The sequence below is a fragment of the Pseudonaja textilis genome, chromosome 13, assembly GCF_049901715.1.
Source record: "Pseudonaja textilis isolate UNSWEBS1 chromosome 13, rPseTex1.2, whole genome shotgun sequence".
Lineage (NCBI taxonomy): Eukaryota > Metazoa > Chordata > Lepidosauria > Squamata > Elapidae > Pseudonaja > Pseudonaja textilis.
In genome coordinates this window covers 15,958,264-15,976,585 of record NC_142002.1, presented here as the reverse complement: position 1 = coordinate 15,976,585, position 18,322 = coordinate 15,958,264, and the positions used below count along the sequence as shown (strand labels likewise).

Here is an 18,322-nt window from a genome sequence, read left to right as displayed (position 1 = left end):
AATGGATGCAGTTGGAGACAGACGCATCCTCAAAGGACTTGAATGCAGAAAATGTAAAGATTGTTCTACTAGGGGAGCGGAGCGTTACATCTTTGCTCCTTTTCCCTACACTCAGGCTTTGATTGGCAGCAGGTCCTCTGGGTTCCCCCACCAGCTATTATTGATTGATTTATTAAATTTGTACGCCGCCCATCTCGCTAACAAGCGATTCTGGGTGGCTTGCTATGACATAAATAGCAGAAGAAAAATAGCAACAGCCCGCAGACTTCTATACCGCTTCACAGGGCTTTACAGCCCGTCTCTAAGCGGTTCACAGAATCAGCCTCTTGCCCCCTCCCCCCACCAACCATCTGGGTCCTCATTTTACCCACCTCGGAGGGACGGAAGGCTGAGTCAGCCTTAAGTCACGTCAGGATTGAACGGCTGGCAGTGAGCAGAATCGGCTTGCAATCCTGGATTTGAACCGTTGCGCCACCGCACCTCTCAAACAATTAGAGGATTAAAAACTTTAAAAACATTGGGCGTTGAAAGTTAAAACAATAAAACTAATATTAAAACTGATTAAAAAAAGAACCAGGGCTTGGACAGAACAGGAGATGAGAATCTCCTACTAATTTATTAGCCAGCTCCAAAAAATGGGGCGTCCCCATCGGGGCCCCAAACCAGTTGGCAGAACCAGGTTTTCAGGCTCTTTGGCAAGGCCAGGAGGGTGGGGGTGGGGCTTCTTTCAGCCTGGGGGGGGTGTCATCCTATTCCAAAGGGTGGGCTCTTCTCCCCCACCAGCCACAATTCCTTGGGCGTTCGCTGGAATCTGTCAGGAGATCCAGGGGCTTAAAGACTGAAACTTTACTCGCAAGGGATACGTTTCACAGCCAGTCCTCGGAACAGCCGCCTGTTTTTTGAGCAGGGCTGGGCAGCCAGTTGGCAACCTGCCGCTCTGGGAACACGAGTAATTCAATGCCACACTGAAGGATTTGGGTTGCGTTTAGTGGAAGGCGATCCAACCGGTCAGTCCTAGAGGAGATTTGCTCTTGAGAAGTCCAGATCCTATAGAGGAAAGTCAAAAGACTCTGGCCACCTCATTGAGAAGGAAGGACTCCCTGGAGAAGAGATTGTGGACAATAGGGCCTGGCAGAGAAGGACGTGGCTGGAGGGAGTCCCGGAAGCAGTCGGTTGGCGTGAGCTTAAAGGGACTCCAGAAGTTGACAGAGGACAGCAAGGCCTGGAGGAACATCGTCTATGGGGTCACGATGGGTCGGACACGACTTTGCAACTAACAACAAAAGTGAAACTCCAACTTTCTGCTCACTCAGATGTTCTATCTAGAAAGCTCTTCTCAGCAAAGGGGGGTTTCTTAAGAGCTAGAATCTTGGGTGGAAATGACAAAGAAACAAACAAAACCAGCCACAAGCTCTTTCCTGTCTGTACCCCTTTGCAGGCCGGTTTCAGGGCAGATCCGAAATCTCTCTCCTATCATCTCTCTCTCTCTCTCTCTCTCTCTCTGTTGGCTTCACCAATTCAGCTTCCCTGAGTCGGGGAAATCGCTTTTCAAAGGGGGCTCCTGCCACCTGGCTTGGCTGCTGGTTGATTTCCAGAAGCAACGTTTTCCCTTGCAGGGGGGGGGGGATGGAATCGGTGGCCCTCCCTGCGGAAGGCAGACCCCCAAAAAACCCCCAACCTGTTCCTGCAAGGCAGCTCCTCCCTCCTTCAGCCCGTTGTCCCCCTCCGCACTCTGGGGCCTTCCGTTGAGTGACCCAACAGCTCGAGAGGCTTTTGCGTGGGACACACACACACACACACACACACACACCCCGGTGGTTGGTTTTGGCAGCTGTGTAAGGTTTCTCCGCTGTCTTGACGCCGAGGTTCTCTTAGGCCCTGGATGACATCAGGTGATAATGCAACACAGCGCCAGCACAGTGAGAGTCAAACCACAACACAGCAGCAGTTCTGTGTATGGGGGGGAGAATCATCTCAGCCCAGCTCTTTAATCTGCAAGAGCCAAATCTTAACTGTTCTCTGGAAGGCTGGGAGGGGGGTTTCCTTGCGGGAGGGGGGGGGGATTTATTCCAAAACAGGGAGCTGTCACAAAGCGCTCGCCCCTCCTCTCTCTCTCCACCTCCTGAGACGTTCAGCAGATGTTTTCTATTCCTTTGGGTGAGGTGGGCATATATTTATAACTCTTGAGATTACCGGGGCTCCCCATTTGTTAGAGCCCCCCCCCCCCCATGACTCCATTTCCAGGTGCCTGGGGGCGTGGTAGGGATGAGAAGGTGAATGAACGTCCCACATTCTTCGTCCTCCGTGAACTTCTGAAAGGTGAGGTGCCTCCTGCGCGGCCTCGCGTGGATTCCACAGCGCTGCAAGTTTGCGTTTTCGGCTTCTTGCGGGAGCACCTCCTCAGCTGGGCCTTGCTTGGGTTTTTTTTTTTTTGCATCTGAAGTTGCAAGCACGGCTTGGCCTGCGTTAGCAAGCAACTCCCCAAGGAACAGGGTGACCAGCCAGACTGGTTCGTCTGCCATGGATTGAATCCAAGTTCCTTTGCGTCTTACTCGGTTATGTCGGGATCGTGTAAGCAATTCCTACAAGCTCCAGACTGTCTTGTTCATGGGAGGGACTTCTGGCTCTTGTAGTTTCCTATTCCTGCTTTAGCTGTTCGGGGACAGGCCGCTGTTGATTGGTGATTTCTTCTGGCCACGTAAGAACGTTGCTCCTTATCTCTACTTCGGGGGTGTCAAACTCAACTTCATTGAGGGTTGTGTGTTTGGCCTTTGCGGGGGGGGGCCGTGGCCAGCTCGACGTCCCTCATCGAAGCTCCGTTTTCAGCCACGAAGGCCTCCTGCAGCCCTCTGCCAGGGAAAACGGAGCTGGTAAAGGGCTGCAGGGGACCACCGCAGCCAAAAACGGAGCCCGGGACTGCTTTGCGTGGCTGTCCTGAGCTCCATTTTCGCCGGCAGAGGCACCAGGACCTGGTCCTTCAGAGTTCCTAGGGTGGGCTCCTGCGGGTGGATCCAGCCCGTGGGCCTCTGCGCTTGACACATCCTGCTCTACGTTGTCTTCTCGTCAAAGTAGCCAGGCTTGTTAGAAGCCGATGCATCGTCTGATGCCGGAATAGGCGAAGAGCCTGCCGAGCAGCCAAAAAAGCTAATGCAATCCTAAGTTGTATTAACAGAGGGATACAGTCAAGTTCAAGGGAAGTACTAATACCACTCTATAAAGCCTTAGTAAGGCCACACCTAGAGTACTGCATCCAGTTTTGGTCACCACGTTATAAAAAAGATATTGAGACTCTAGAAAGAGATGCAGAGAAGAGCAACCAGGAGGATTAGGGGACTGGAGGCTAAAACATACAACGAACGGTTGCAGGAACTGGGCCTGGATAGTCTAGTGAAGAGAAGGACCAGGGGAGACAGGATAGCAAGTCTTCCAATATTTGAGGGGCTGCCACAGAGAGGAGGAAGGGGGTCAAGCTATTTTCTAAAGCACTTGAAGGCCAGACAAAGAACAATGGATGGAAACTGAACAAGGAGAGATTTAACCTGAAAATAAGGAGGAATTTTCTGACAGTGAGAACAATCAACCCATGAAACAGAAGTTGCCCTCGGAAGTTGTGGGACCGCCATCACTTGAGACTTTCAAGAAGAGATTGGACTGCCATTTGTCAGAAATAGTGTAGAGTCTCCCGCTTGGGCAGGGGGGTTGGACTAGATGACCTACAAGGTCCCTTCCAAGTCTGATTATCTGTTATCTGAACGTCCTGTGGGTTGAGAACCCGGATTCCCCTCCCCTTCTCCTTTTCAGGCGAGAGGCCAATAGATTAAACACATCCCTGAAAAAGCTTCAGATCAGAGGCGCTCCACATCTTGACAACCAGCAGGCAGTTTATGTTAGAGAAATTGGATGGCGGAGCAAGCCAATTGGCTGTGTCCTGCTTCTCAAGCAAAGGGTACCCTTGCGCTTGGAAGCCTGTAATGGTGTGAGTCTCTTTATTTATAACTTCCCCAGTTTCAGCCGAACATCAGCTGCTGGGTTCATGCAGGCTTCCCTGCTGCTCTAACATCTGTTGAGTAAAGCCAAGCCGATCGCTAAAAAGGCATCTCTCCGTGGCCTGGGGAAGATCGCCTTATGCGGGTCTTATTTTTGGCAGTCGCCAAGCCCGTTCCACAGACACCGGACGTGCAAGCTTCCTTAACGTCGTTGCGGCCGCCAGCATGCGGAACCGAGAAGGAAAGTGGTGCCCCTTTCATTCGTGCCTTTAGCACGGGTGGGATCCGACAGGGTTAACTATCGGTTCGGTGATTTATGAGGTTCGGTGATTTATGAGGTGCTTCCCTGCACGCTGCATGCCTGTAAATCGTCATCAGCACACTGCGTGCAGAGAAGCAGCCTTTTGAGACAGTCCTCTTTTCCTGCTTGTTTAATTGCAGCTGTGCCTCTCACGGCAGCTGAAGTTGAAAAAATCAGGAAATAAAGGTCAGGCAAAAACATCAGCAGAGATAGAACCGGTTCTGTGTCTGCTGTTCTTCAGAGCTGCTGGTTCTACAGAGGTGGACAGAACCGGTAGAAACCCACCCCTGGCCTTTAGCCACCTTGACACGTATGCGTTTGCAGAATTGTCGTCAGGATAAAATAGCGGTTGCAATCGGGCTGTGAGGGCTAACCTTTTTGTCGTTGCGCGCCTGCACCCATAATGCAATGCACGTGTGACTCCCCCGCTCTCCTCTGCCCCCCCCCCCGTGCATCCACATGCATCTCCTGCATGCGCCTTGCCCCCCATACATACACAGCAGATACCCGGAAATCAGCTGCCTGGCGGGAGGCGTGCGCACATGCAGAGTGGAACTGAGCTACGGCGATGGCTCGCGTATCCGCAGAGTCACTTCTGGCGCGAATGCCATTGATTCGCCATCACAGCTATAAGTTTCCCTCCCCCACACACCTCCTCAGGGTTTGCTTTCCAGTTCATTTTTCAAGAAAGTGAGCATTACTTGGACTTTTTTTTTAAAAAAAATTACTATACAAAGAACATCTGGTTTCCAAATGACAGGAAAAAAAAACACCACTTTAAGTCGTTGAGAAATAGTGAAAGAAGAACTAATTCATCTGTTGCTGCATAGACAATTTTCCATTCCACCCTGTTGGAGGCTGGTTTAAACCTTCAGCTGGCTTAAGGGAGAAACGATCCAAATGAACAGGAAGTCATAACCACCAGCTAGAATACAGGTGATCCTTGGCTTATGCCCATAATTGAGCCCCAAATTTCTGTGCTTAAAGTGAGACCGTGGTTAAGGGAACCTCGTCCTGTTTTTACGGGCTTTCTTGCCACTGTTGTTAAGTGAAGCGCTGCAGCCATTAAGTTAGTTAAGGGAATCTGACTTTCCTTTGCTTGCCAAAAGGATCCCAAGGTAGGAGTCAATTGTCAAGCATTTGAATTTGGGTCACCTGCTGACCCCATGGGGACGCTGGAACAGTCGTAAATGTGAAATCCTATTGCCTTTGGGTTAGACTTTAGATGTGCTGGAAGAGGAGAGGGGCATTGTCGTCTTTTTAATGCCGGCGTCCATCGTAATCCTCTCTTTTGCCTTTGTGTTTGCCATTCCTTCATTTGCTATTTTACATTTGTCAGCTCCACGGTTTTCCAAGCCAGCAAAGCTTCCGTGGTTCCAGTCCTGTCTCGCCTCTGCAGATCCTCCCTTGACCCTAGCCAGGGACGAACTCCGGCTCCCGCCTTAACCGCTGATAAGGGCGAGGGAGAGCCAGATTAGCCAGGGTGCCTCGCCTCCTTTGCCCCCGTTCCAGCTCAAGGAATCGGCTCCTGGCCGCCGGTGAAGAGAGCGAAGGGAGCTCACATGAAGTGCGTGATGAGGAGCACGTGAAGTGAAGTGGCCCGGTGGGGCTCTTTTGCATCTCCCCATCAAAGCAGCCAAAAACCACTGGCTGGCCTGTTTTTTGTTATATTTGAGCGGCAGGTAGAAAGCTCTTGACAGTCTCCAGGGGAGACACTGCCCGCCTTCAATAGCACAGCACGACGGTGGTTTGCAACCTCAGCGGTTGAGGTCTCGAATGCCGCTTCGCTTCGTCACCAGGCCCTTTGGATTAGTCCCGTCCTTCGTTAGCGGCGTTTCTCCACCGTTCCTTTCTCGCTTGTTTCTCACCTGGAAACTTTCTCACAATCCAGGCAGGGGGGCTCCTGAAAATACCACCAGCCTTCACACATCCCCATTCCCTCCTTCCTAACCCTCCGTACGACCATAACAGAAATTTAGAGCCCCTAAATTTCTGTTGCTAAGCGAGGCATTTTGTTCAGCGAGTTTCGCCCTGTTTTACAAACCTTGTCTTGCGACCGTTGTTTAAGGGGATGCCTGCTGTGGTTATGTTAGTGACATGCTGGTTAAGCGAATCTGGCTTCCCCGTAGATTTCGCTCGTCAGAAGGTCGCAAACGGGGATCACGTGACATACACACACACACACACACACACACACACCGGGACACTGCGACTGTCAATAAATGTGAGTCGATTCCCAAGCGTTTGGGGATGCTGCAACAGTCATAAGAGTGAAAAACACGAGGGGAAAAAAAAGTCCCTGTCAGCTTTGGAAGCCATATTAGCACCAGTCGCTTCCACGCTGTCACATTCTTGAGCCTGGGAAAATGGGAGGAGGGGATTTCTTGAAGTGTATGTGATTAGACATAATAGCATTCTTCTTCTAGGTTAAGGTCATGTTATTTCTGCACCTGGGTGAGAAGCGATTGGGTCTTGGACCTGGTTGAGGAGTTATTTGATGGAGTTGAGGTTTTCTGGAATGCTGACGGTCCCCCTTTTTTTTAATGCTGTGGTAACTTTGAACTGTCACTAAATGAACTTTTGTAAATCGAGGCGTTATTTATAAAAATGAAGGTGATGGGATATTAATAAATCAAATCGGTGACGCCTTTCTGTTGAGAGCTGACGGGCCCCAGTGTTCTTACCCTTTAAACAGCTGGGTGCAGCAGCCATTTTGCAGCTGGGGCAAAGAGGCAAGGAGAGAGAGAGAGAATCTCATGACCACAAAAGGAGCCCGGGGGTGGGGGTTTCCCCCTTCCTAGGTGCCGTATTGGGTCAAGGGAAAAACATTGGTTAATTTGATTTAGACTTGGTTCTTTGGAGCGTTCGGCAGCCAATACAGGATTCCGCCTTAAAATGAATTCCTTCTGAATGGCCTTTTGTACGGGGCAGTCTTGGTATGCTGAGGCTTTCTGGCTGAGCTCACGGGTGCCAATGGTCAAAACTGCATCCTTTTCCGCTTGTGGAAAGTTGCTCCGTTTTACGGATTCCTTCCTTGCCTCAGAGGTGCACCATGGTGGCTCAGTGGTTGGAGTGCAGTATTGCAGGCTAATTCTGCCCACTGCCAGCAGTTTGATTCTCACCAGGCTCAGCCTTCCAACCTTCCGAGGTCAGTAAAATGAGGATCCAGGTTGCTGCGGGCAAATAGGCTGACTCTGTCAAACCAGAGGTGGTATATTCAACAGGTTCTGACCATTTCTGGAGAACCAGTAGAGGAAATGTTGAATAGTTCGGAGAACCGGCAAATCCCACCTCTGACTGGCCCCGGCCCCATCTATTCTCTGCCTCCCATTGAGCCCCAGCTGATCGGCTGGGTCTTCTTTGGTTGCCCTGCACAGGAGAAGGGAGCTGGAAAGCAGGTTAGTGGGGTGGGGAGGGAATGGGGATTTTGCACTATCCTTCCCCTGCCACGCCCACCAAGCCACGCCATGCCATGCCCACCAAATCACACCCACAGAACCGGTAATAAAAAAAAAAATTTGAATGCCACCGCTGTATCAAATGCTTAGAGAAGGCTGGAAAGCACCGTGAAATGGTATATACACGTCTTAAGTGCGATTGCTATTGGTTTTCCTGCTGGCTCCATGAGCCAATTTTGTGCACATGCTGTGGAGAAGATCATGTGAGAAGAAGGGGAAAGCCACCTCAACCACGGAGGGGCCCTCATAACGCAGCTGCCCTTTTCAGCTTCCCCATTGCCGCCCACACATGATGTTCCAGCAGCTGACATTTCACAGTTGAAGATATTTTCATGTTCCCAGTGGCTTTGAGGCCTCCGTGCAGGAAGGGTGCCTTCTGCTATAGCCATCTGCGCAAGCAATAAGGTCACCCTCCATGATTGTCCTGCGCATAGAGCTTCTGACATTGGCAATATGGTGGCTGGGGTAGGGACATCCATGCTTATCGTGCTCCTTCCCCCCCAAGGAAGCATCGTTTTGGATGTCCTACTAGTCCCCCTCAAAGAGCAATCCCTCATGGCGGTGAGAAGGTTATCTGCTGCCGCCAGTATTGTGCCTGCTTTGTGGCAAATGTCCCTGCTGGAGAAGAACTTCCAAAAATGGCGAGGAGGTGGAGAGGGTTGGGAGTTTTAAATTTCTGGGCACTTCTATGTCGGAGGACCTCTCATGGACTATGAAGGCTAACATGCTTGTGAAGAAGGCACAGAAGAAGAGGCTGCACTTCCTGAGAATGCTCAGGAAGATAAATCTATCTCGGCATCGACTTCGGTCCTTCTACCGCAGCACCACTGAGAGTGTCCTGACATACGGCATCCTTGCATGGTACGGGAGCAGCTCTGCAGCGGACAAAAAGCTCTACAGAGAATCATTCAAACTGCCCAGAATATCATTGGGCTCCAGCTCCCAGCCCTGGATGACACCTTCTCATCTCGCTGTTTGAGGAAGTCCCACCACATTCTCAGAGACTCTTCCCATCCTGCTCACAATCTTTGTGAACTGTTGCCTTCTGGCAGAAGATGCAGAACAATGAAAACTTGGACCACACGTTTTCCGGACAGTTTTTATCCCAGAGCTATAATTGCCCTTGACAATGAATTTAAGGACCACCATCAGTGAGCCGTTGGACCAGATTACTTGGTCTATGGTGTGGATGCTTGTGTGTTTTTAGGGGGCGGAAAATTTTGGTGGATGGTGGCGTGTTTGGGGATTGTCGTGTGTGTGTGTATGTTGGGTCTGGTCTCTGGGTGTTTTGTGACTTCGTTGTATGTGCATACTGTGTATATATGTACAATGATAAATTATTATTATTGTTATTGTTATTGTTGTTATTGTACACAAAAATGACAGTATACACAGCAAACGAGATAACTATGCTGGGTTTTGTATGACAAATCACTAGTCGAACCCTTCCCAAGCGTTTAGGACTGCGTGATGTATCGGCAGATTATGCAAGCAGATCCCAGTAAGGTGGCCTTCTGCAGCTGACCAATGGTGATCTTGTCAGCGACTATTATTATTATTATTATTATTATTATTATTATTATTATTATTATTATTATTGCAAATTTTGGGAGAGGAGGGGGAAAATAGCCATCTGTTTCCTCCTTCTGTCGTTTTTTTTTAAATCACAGGTCTTTAAGAGGAGGTGCGGTTAATGATGACGATGGGCCCAAACAATGTTCCTACGATTGTTTCTCTATAACATTTAATTTTTTTAACGGCTGCAACCTTATAAGCTTGGAAAGGGCACTTCAGATGGAAAAATGCCATCCTCTGTTCGCTGCACAAATCCAAATGAAGCTATTCCTCATAGAAGAGCGTTTAGATTCTGCTCGGAAACATCCAGTGAAAGGGAGGCCACCACCTCCGGCTAGTTGATTCTAACATCAAATTATTCTGTGCTTGGAATGTTCTCCTACTATTCAGACTGACTCTCGTCTTCCTACAACTTTAAATCCTGACATTTAAACAACTTCTACGCTGCACTGTCAGGGATTACGGAATTACAGCCTACTCCGCTTTCTCCTATGTGACATCCTTTGGGGTAGTTGAACGGTGGTGCCATCTTAAACGTCACTGACCATCTTGGGGGCGTCTTTGCCCTGGTTAGCTCAACCTGCTTTCTCTCCAATCAGAAACCTGGGGCTCGTTCTGTCCACTTTTGTTAGTTTGAAGAAGCTCAAAAGAAGGGAAGAGGGTTCAAAAAAAACTCTTCCAGGCTGCAATTTCGCAGCGTAAAATCTCTCCCAAGGTTGATTCTAGCCCTGGTTTTTAGAACTGGCTGCTGGGGTTGGTCTTGGCGCAGTTGTGGTTCCCTTCGATCCGGGTCTCCCTTTTGAAGAGATGTCAAGAGATGTCGGGGGGGGGGAGGCTCCTCCTCCCAGGCTTTGCGTTTCAGCTCGCTTGGCCGCGCTTCAAACGCTTCCTCCCCTCCATTCGCCTAGCGTTTCCTCGGTAGGTAGTTCTGTTCCCTTGACTTACTGTGGCGCTGATAACCTATTTGTAACGTTGCTGTTTTTGTTCTCTCCCCCCACCCCCCGTTTTTTTTTCTTTCTTTCCCCCTTCTAGCATCCCCAGCTGAGCCAGGAGTCGGCCTCTCCATTTGTCTTCATCTGTTCTAACCCCCAGGAGATGGTTATTAAGTTCCCCATCAAGGGCAAACATAAACTCTGTAAGTACTGAAGGAGGGAGGAAGCTGGCACAATGACCCTTCCTTTCCTTCCGTCCTTTCTTTCCTTCCCTTCCTTCCTTTCTTCCCTTTCTTCCTTCCTTCCCTTCCTTCCTTCCTTTCCTTCCTTCTTTCCTTTCCTTCCCTCCCTTCCTTCCTTTCCTTCCTGCCTTCCTTCCTTCCTCCTTCCCTTTCCTTCCCTTCCTTCCTTCCTTTCCTTCCCTTCCTCCCTTCCTTCCTTCCTTTCCTCCCTTCCTTCTTTTCCTTCCTCCCTTTCCTTTCCTTCCTTCCCTTCCCTTCCCTTCCTTTCCTTTCCTTTCCTTTCCTTCCCTTCCCTTCTCTTCCATTCCTTCCCTCCCTTCCTTCCTTCCTTTCCTCCCTTCCTTCTTTTCCTTCCTCCCTTTCCTTTCCTTCCTTCCTTCCCTTCCTTTCCTTTCCTTTCCTTTCCTTTCCTTTCCTTTCCTTTCCTTTCCTTTCCTTCCCTTCTCTTCCATTCCTTCCCTTCCTTCCGTCCTTTCTTTCCTTCCCTTCCTTCCTTCCTTTCCTTCTTTCCTTTCCTTCCCTTCCTTCCTTCCCTTCCTTCCTTTCCTTCCTGCCTTCCTTCCTTCCTTTCCTTCCTTCTTTCCTTTCCTTCCGTTCCCTTCATTTCCTTTCCTTTTCTTTCCTTTCCTTCTTCAGGGAGTCCATTTGATCTCCGAGGTCCCTTCCAACCCTTATTTTCCTTCCTTCCTTGATGCCACTTCACTGGAGGTTCTTATCAAGAGAGTGGACAGCCATTTGTGTGAATGGCATCAGGTTTCCAGCTTGAGCTGGGATTGGACTAGAAGACCTCCGAGATCCCTTCAAACTCTATTTTCCTTCCTTCCTTCCTTCCTTCCTTCCTTCCTTCCTTCCTTCCTTCCTTCCTTCCTTCCTTCCTTCTCTCTCTCCTTCTTTCTCTTTCCTTCCTTCCTTCCTTCCTTCCTTCCTTTCCTTCCTTCCTTCTTTCTTTCTCTCTCTCCTTCTTTCTCTTTCCTTCCTTCCTTCCTTCCTTCCTTCTTTCCTTCCCTTCGTTTCCTTTCCTTTCCTTTCCTTTCCTTCTCCTCCCTTCCCTTCCCTTCCCTTCCTTCCTTCCTCCTTCCCTTCCCTTCCCTTCCCTTCCCTTCCCTTCCCTTCCCTTCCCTTCCTTTCCTTTCCTTTCCTTTCCTTCTTCAGGGGTGTCTCCTAGACTTACCGGACAGCTACACAGTCCTGGCAGGCAGTGTGGGACAAGGAGCAGGCAGCAGCTGCGGGGGGGCCAGCAACTTCCCAGGCAAACCCAAGCCCATCTTTGCAGCTGCTTCTCGGGCAAGCTCTGCCCTTGTCTGCATGTTTTCCACTCCCATCCCTGATGCCCCAAAAACAGGAGTGTCCAATCTTGGCTACTTTGAAGACCTGTGGACTTCAACTCCCAGAATTCCCCAGCCAGTACGCACCACCACCCCTGCCCTAAAGTCCCTGCTTGAAGGCTCTCGATATGCAGGTAGCTCTTGACTTACAACCGTTCGTTGAGTAACCAAAGTTGCAACGGCACTGAAAAAAAGGGGCTCATGACTAATTGTTGCCACAGCCCCATGGTCACATAGCGCTGAGGATTTGGGCGCTTGGCAACTGGCACAGTGGTGGGTTGCAAAGCGGTTTACCACTGGTTCGGTGGGCGTGGCTTGGTGGGCATGCTTTGCGCGCGCACACACGCAAATGCGCACTTTGCACAGGCACTTTCCTGCTCACCTCCTGCAACCCTTCACTCTCCCTGTCGCTTCAGCAACTGATACGCAGCAGTGTGCTGTGCCGCGCAAAGCAACTGCGCTTCAAAAGCAGGGAATAAGGGTGAGAATATGGGAGCCCAGGTGGACCCAACAGCAGAGCGTAGGAGAGAAATGGTTTGGTCTCCGCTAATCTTCAGCGCTACCGGTACGCTAGAACCGGGCCGAACCGGTAGAATAGCACCACTGAACTGGCAGGTATTGATGATGGCTGCAGTGTCCTGCAATTCCCCATTGGTGATCTTCCAATGAGCAAAATCCATGGGAAAGTCTGATTCACTTAACAGCCGTGTTGCTGATTTGGCAGCTGTGGTGGTTCACTTAACAGGTCGTAAAATGGGACAAACTCACTCAATGACTGTCTTGCTCAGTGACAGAAGTTTTGGGCTCCGTTGCAGTTGTAACTTGAGGACTCCCTGTGCTGTTTTCATGCCGGGAATGTTCCCTTGAGTGTTTCAGTTTCCGCTTTTTGTTCTCTTACCCCAGAGAACAAAGCTCACTCCTGGCTAAGTACAACTTTCGCTTGTCCCCCCTGGAAGTAGAAAGACGTTTATAGCGCCATTTGGCCCAGCTGGAGTTCAGTAGACTCCAGTTTGGTGGGGAATTAATTACAAAACTGACATTCAAGTGTGATCAGGAAACTGCTGGGGGAAAGGTCATTGCTCTTCCCCCAAATCTGTTTCTCTGGAAAACTCTCGGTTGGTGTGAGAAGCAACATTTGGATGGGTACGTAGAGAATGGAAGGGAGGAATCTTGAATTCTTACCTGGCTTAAGTTCTGGAACAGTTCTGTTGTACTTAGGATGCATGAACAATTGCCTCCCTTTGGTATAGTGTTCTCTCACCTGTCTAGCAGTTACCGCTGATAAAAATGATAGCAATAATTACAGTCGCCATGCAACATCGGCGCTTGTCTAATTACCTTGATTTGGTCTTACATTTCCTATGAAGCACCAGAGTTATTCCACTTGTGGCAGTTTCCGACACGGATATCCTTTCTGCGTAGCGAAGCTGTCTTTAATTTTTCCTAGCACAGTGAGTTGACTTTGTTTTGTTGCGCCTCCTTTAGAAACTGTCAAAGCAACCCAGCTTTTATCCCACGTAAAAGGATTTGTCTGCGAGATTATCCCTGTGCTTTCTTGCTCTAAGGAAACAAAGATATATTGCACATTAAGCGGTCCTCAGAGAGGACCGCTTTATGAGGAAGGCAGCCTTTGGTCAAAATACATCTCTAGACTCGTTGTAATCTAGAACTCAGCAGGATCCTGCTGTAGAAATGTGGGAGCAAAATTTTGCATTACGATTTTAAAAGTACTTTAATATCTACGTTGTACTTTAAAACACACAGAAACACACCAGGTCAAATTTCAAAAGTACTGAGTATATCTGTCATCCCCTGTTGGAATCTGATTCCGAGGGGGAGGGTGAGCAGCTGACAGGAAGTAGGAGTGTGGTTCCATTGGCCGTGGAAGAAACTGGGGAAGGGCACAGTCCGGCTGGGCAGAGCAGGGGAGAGGTAGAGCAAGGGAGAGGGAATTCAAAAGAAGACCCAGGCCCAGCCTGCTTCATCCTAGGGCATGCTGGAAGGAACGGAGGAGGGAGCAACATGAGTTGCATGGCTTACGGGGAAGGAAAGGGCCCTGATTCCCTTCATTAGCTGCAGCTGGGAACACAGTGTTTAAAAAGGGAGTTTGCGCACAGCAACTTATTGGAAACAAATCGTGTATTATCTTGTTTTGTCGAGGCTTCTCTTGGTTCCAGGCATCTTCCCAACTGTGTGTGTTTTGTTGGCCTTTGAAGTCTGCAATTCCTTCTCATGCTCTGTCCAGTTAATTGCTGCAGCATGATTTGTGTGGATTTTTATTTACAGTTTGTATGTACTTTGTTTTCGGACTGAATTTCCTCCACTTAAAGACTGTTCTTGGGAGAGTTTTTTTTCTCTAGCTGAACGTAACTGGACATTGGGGGCAAAGTTGGAGGTATTAAAGGGACTTTTCTTACTTATGTGACCGTGTTGCCTTTGTGCCACGCCCCTTTGGGGTCATCACAATACCAGGACGATCCATATTCTTTGCTGGCCACAAAACTGTGAGGCTTTCCCAAGACTTTCCCTAGAAAGAAAGAAAAAAACCTTGCAGATTTCCTGTTTAATCAGTTGTCAAATGCCAGGAAAATCAGGAGATCCAGGCAGTTCAAATCAAGATTCAGTATCAAGATTTATTGTAAGCTTAAGCTCTCTACAAGAATTGCAACTACTAGCAGCCAAGGGAAATTAGCAGGGGATAAGAGCAAAAGGAATTCAAGGTGGCCTGGACTTAGATCTCTTGTGGGTGCAAAGGGACACGAGATTGATGACGCATTTGACACCTTCCTCAGGCTCAGCCTGATCATTTCCTGCATCAGCGGTTTAATTGAAATGGGGAAATAAGCCTTGGGCTTCCACAAGTCCTCCTTTCTTCTTCCTTTTTTCCTCTCATCTTTAGATGTCCTGATTCAAGGAAAATTCTGGCTTGATATCTTGGTTTGTAAGTGGTCCTTAAAGCAGTTTCCTACTTTGGAAATCACAGGAAACTGTGGTTTAACAAACCGCAGAATGTTCCTTGAAGGCAGACCCTGAAAAGGAAGGGGGAGAATAAGAAAGGAACTGGTCTGTGATAATTGTAGATCTGGACGAGTAACTTCCTGTCGTAGATTTAATGAACATTTGTCTGTAAAGAACACTATACAGCCACATGGTTTGATCAGAAGAATTGGAGTTGATGTGATTTCATGGGTCAGGATTTGTCTGATCTTCCAATCCTAACCGTTTCCTGCTGGGAAAGCAATTTTTGTGGACTTGATTCAAGAGAAAACAACCCCCTGTTGGTTAGTTCGAAATGTCCGAATTCAGCTTCTAATCTGCTGCGTCACCGACACTTAATCTCCAACTTTTCTGATCCACAGATAGATCCCATCACATTTTCCCTCCTTTTCTTTTCCTCTTCTTTTTTTTTGGCTCTCTGCCTTTGAACCGTTCCGAGCGAGACGGTGAACAATGCCAGAAACAATTTCAGTAACTGCGGAGGTGTGATTTCCAAAGAGGGCTGCTCCTCCTTTCGTATCTCCAGCGTGTTTGGAATGGCGAAATTCGTGGCCCTTTGTTCTGAGCCCTCCAAAGTAACCAAATTCCTTGGCGATCAGCAAAATATCCCCCTCCCTTGCTTTTGAAGGAGGGGGGGGTTTAAATATGGAGTCTGAGGTGTTAAACGAACATCAGAGCTCATCTTGGGGTTAATATATCGATCCTTTTTCATTATTTCTTCTTCGGGGTGGCGGGGGGATCTGCTGCAGGCATCCCCTGCCCTGCCATCGTATGATTGCGGTCAAAAAACATGTATGGTAAAATCACTCCAGTCTCCACTGTTGGGAAACAGCCTTGGTATCTCTGCAGAGGCGGCCTCGTCTACAGCGGCTCACCCTTCTGTGTTTGTAGTAGACACACTGGTGCATGTGACTCGATGTGGCTTGATTTCCTGACACCCACGGTGGCTTTGTCTCACGAAGCAGAGAGCCTGTTGTTGTGAGAGCTGATCCGGGCAGCTGTGGCGGCAACACGGCCCTGAACAGGAACGCGCCCGGCTGATCTCGGTTCAGCTTCTTTGCCGGAGCGGTGACTGTTGTGGTGTGCCTCTCTCCTTGGGAGATCAACTTTCTCCCTCCCCGAATCAAAGTCTTGTCTGTTTCTATCAGTCGTGATGGTTTCCCTCGCCTCCCCGAGGGCTCGGTTGGTTTCAGACTGGAAGGTCCCTGGCAAGCTGTTGACAAATATTCCTGGCTTGTTTTTAGGCAGTGGGCCAAGGACGGCTGCTTAAGGCAGGTGAGGGGAAATAAATAAATACAGCCAGCATTGGAAAGCATTAGCGCATGTCTGGCATGCAAAAATGGAAGCCTGGCCACAAAGGGTGTGGACTAGGGCCTATTCTGTGCCTTCTCTGCCCCAACGTGCTCTTCCTCCTGTAGGGAAGTATCTGCCCACTTTTACAATATTTCTGCATGGCATGCATTTGTCAAGGAGGTTTACACTTGACAGAGGAGTCCTGGCAGTCTAATTGCTAGCTTGTTTGCTTTTGCGCCTGCGTGCTTATCCACGGTGTGTCACGGGGGAAAGGGGGGCGGCAAAGTAGCACGCACCATCTGGCTAGCGGCATTCAGGTTGGTGACGTCTTCCACCAATCTCGCCTCGTGTCCAAGCAGGTCCAGTGGCGGCTCCCGTTCTCCTTGCGCAGTTAGCCTTTCCCACCAGAATAGTACCCATTGATCTACTCACAATAACGCTTTCGAGCTGCTGGGTTGGTAGGGCAGGAGCTAAAGGCGAGTGATGGGAGCTCACTCCATCCTGCAGTGCTACCAGGGCTTGAACATTTCTGGTGGGCAGATGCAGCATCTTTAAGCCGCTGCACCAACACACCTCCTTAGCTGCCCTTCATCAAGAAAGGGAAGAAGGAGAGAAAGGAAGGAAAGAGAGAGAGAGAAAGAAAGAAAAAAAGAAAGAAAGAAAAAAGAAAGAAAGAAAGAAAGAAAGAAAGAAAGAAAGAAAGAAAGAAAGAAAGAAAGAAAGAAAGAAAGAAAAGAGGGAGGGAGGGAGAAAAGAAAAAGGGTGAGAATGAGTGGGTGAGTGAAGAAGGAAGGGAGAGAAAAAGAAAGGAAGAAGGGAGGAGGAAAAGGAGGAAAAAGAGGGAGGAAAGAAAAAGGGTGAGAGTGAATGGGTGAGTGAAGAAGGAAGGGAGGGAAAAAGAAAGGAAGAAGGGAGGGATGGAAGGAGGGAAAAAGAGGGAGGGAGGAAAGAAAAAGGGTGAGAGTGAGTGGGTGAGTGAAGAAGGAAGGGAGAGAAAAAGAAAAGGGAGGGAGGGAAGGAGGAAAAAAGGGAGGAAAAAAAAAGGATGAGAGTGAGTGGGTGAGTGAAGAAGGGAGGGAGGGAAAGAGAAAGAAAAGAAGGAGGGAAGGAGGAAAAAAGGGAGAGAGTGAGTGGGTGAGCGAAGAAGGAAGGGAGGGAAGGAAAGAAAGAAAGAAAGAAAAAGCTAGGCAACATCAGCCTTTCCACTTGGCAGCCGCTTTCCTCTGACGTGCCAGGCGGCGCTAGAGAAGTGGCAGAGCCCTCCTGCCAGTGGGGAAGGAAGAGGAGCCGTGGGCCTTGCAAGCCAAGGAGCCTCGGGGCAGCCGACCCACTTGCTCAGTCCAAGAGAGCAGAATGCAGACGGCTTGGCTGAATGGTGCGATGGCACCGGCTGACCGTTCCTGGCAGCCCCGTAATGTATCACAGGACGCTTTGTCCCTCAAAGCCAGATCTGGGCATTTGCATAACGTGGTTTAAGCTGCCCATGACCTCAGCCAGATAAAGCGCGTTTCCTTCCCCACGAGAGGTTCCCGACTTCTGCCGCAGCAACGCCTTCACCAGTTTTTGGTTCTTCTCCCATCTCGCTGGCTTTGAGTCAACTTGGGGGTTTGGGCAAAAGAAGAACGAAAACGTGTGAAATTAGTAAGCGGCTCAGTCATGAGAGACTGTGAAAAAAAAAAAGAAACAGGCCCTGACCACAAGCAAAGGGCACTTTCGTTTTCAGCGGGGCTGATTGACTAAGCCACAGTTGGTTGGGTTCACTTCACACAACCCGCTAAGTCATCGGTTACGGTTCAACCCCCCTGAGCGGAGTGAAACCAACCTATTTGTTGGCTTAGCCGACTGAACAGGCCTGGCAAAAGAGAGACGAAAAGAAGAGAGGATGGCGAAGGAAAAGTTGGTGGCTGCCTTCAGGATTAAATTCTAAGTCCGTGTTTCTCAACCTTGGACTTCAACTCCCAGAATTCCCGAGCCAGCAAGCAAGCATCTTAAAAGTTGCCAAGAAAAACTCACAGACTTTCAGAATGCAACTTTGAGGCTACGTGAAAGTGTTTGTCCTGAGGGATGGCCATGTTTGCATCCAGAATCCTCTGCTTGCAAGCTACCCTCCGTTTGCAAGCTTTAAGAATAGAATAGAAAATACAGTAGAATAGAATATAGAATAGAATTTAGATTAGAATAGAATGGAAAAGAATGGAATGGAATGGAATGGA

The 18,322-nt window shown here is 49.1% G+C and overlaps 1 protein-coding gene across 2 annotated transcripts in view; it reads left to right on the top strand.

Moving 5' to 3' along the window:
- TRIP4 (thyroid hormone receptor interactor 4) overlaps positions 1-18,322 on the top strand; it is a 38,161-nt gene that overhangs the window by 18,483 nt on the left and 1,356 nt on the right. Inside the window, exon 12 of one of the 2 annotated variants that reach the window (XM_026709633.2) lies at positions 10,353-10,455. The exons of the other annotated variant lie outside the window; for it this stretch is intronic. Coding sequence (XP_026565418.2) covers positions 10,353-10,455 — 103 coding nt within the window. The remainder of the gene's footprint in view (positions 1-10,352; positions 10,456-18,322) is intronic. 2 annotated transcript variants of the gene reach the window in all.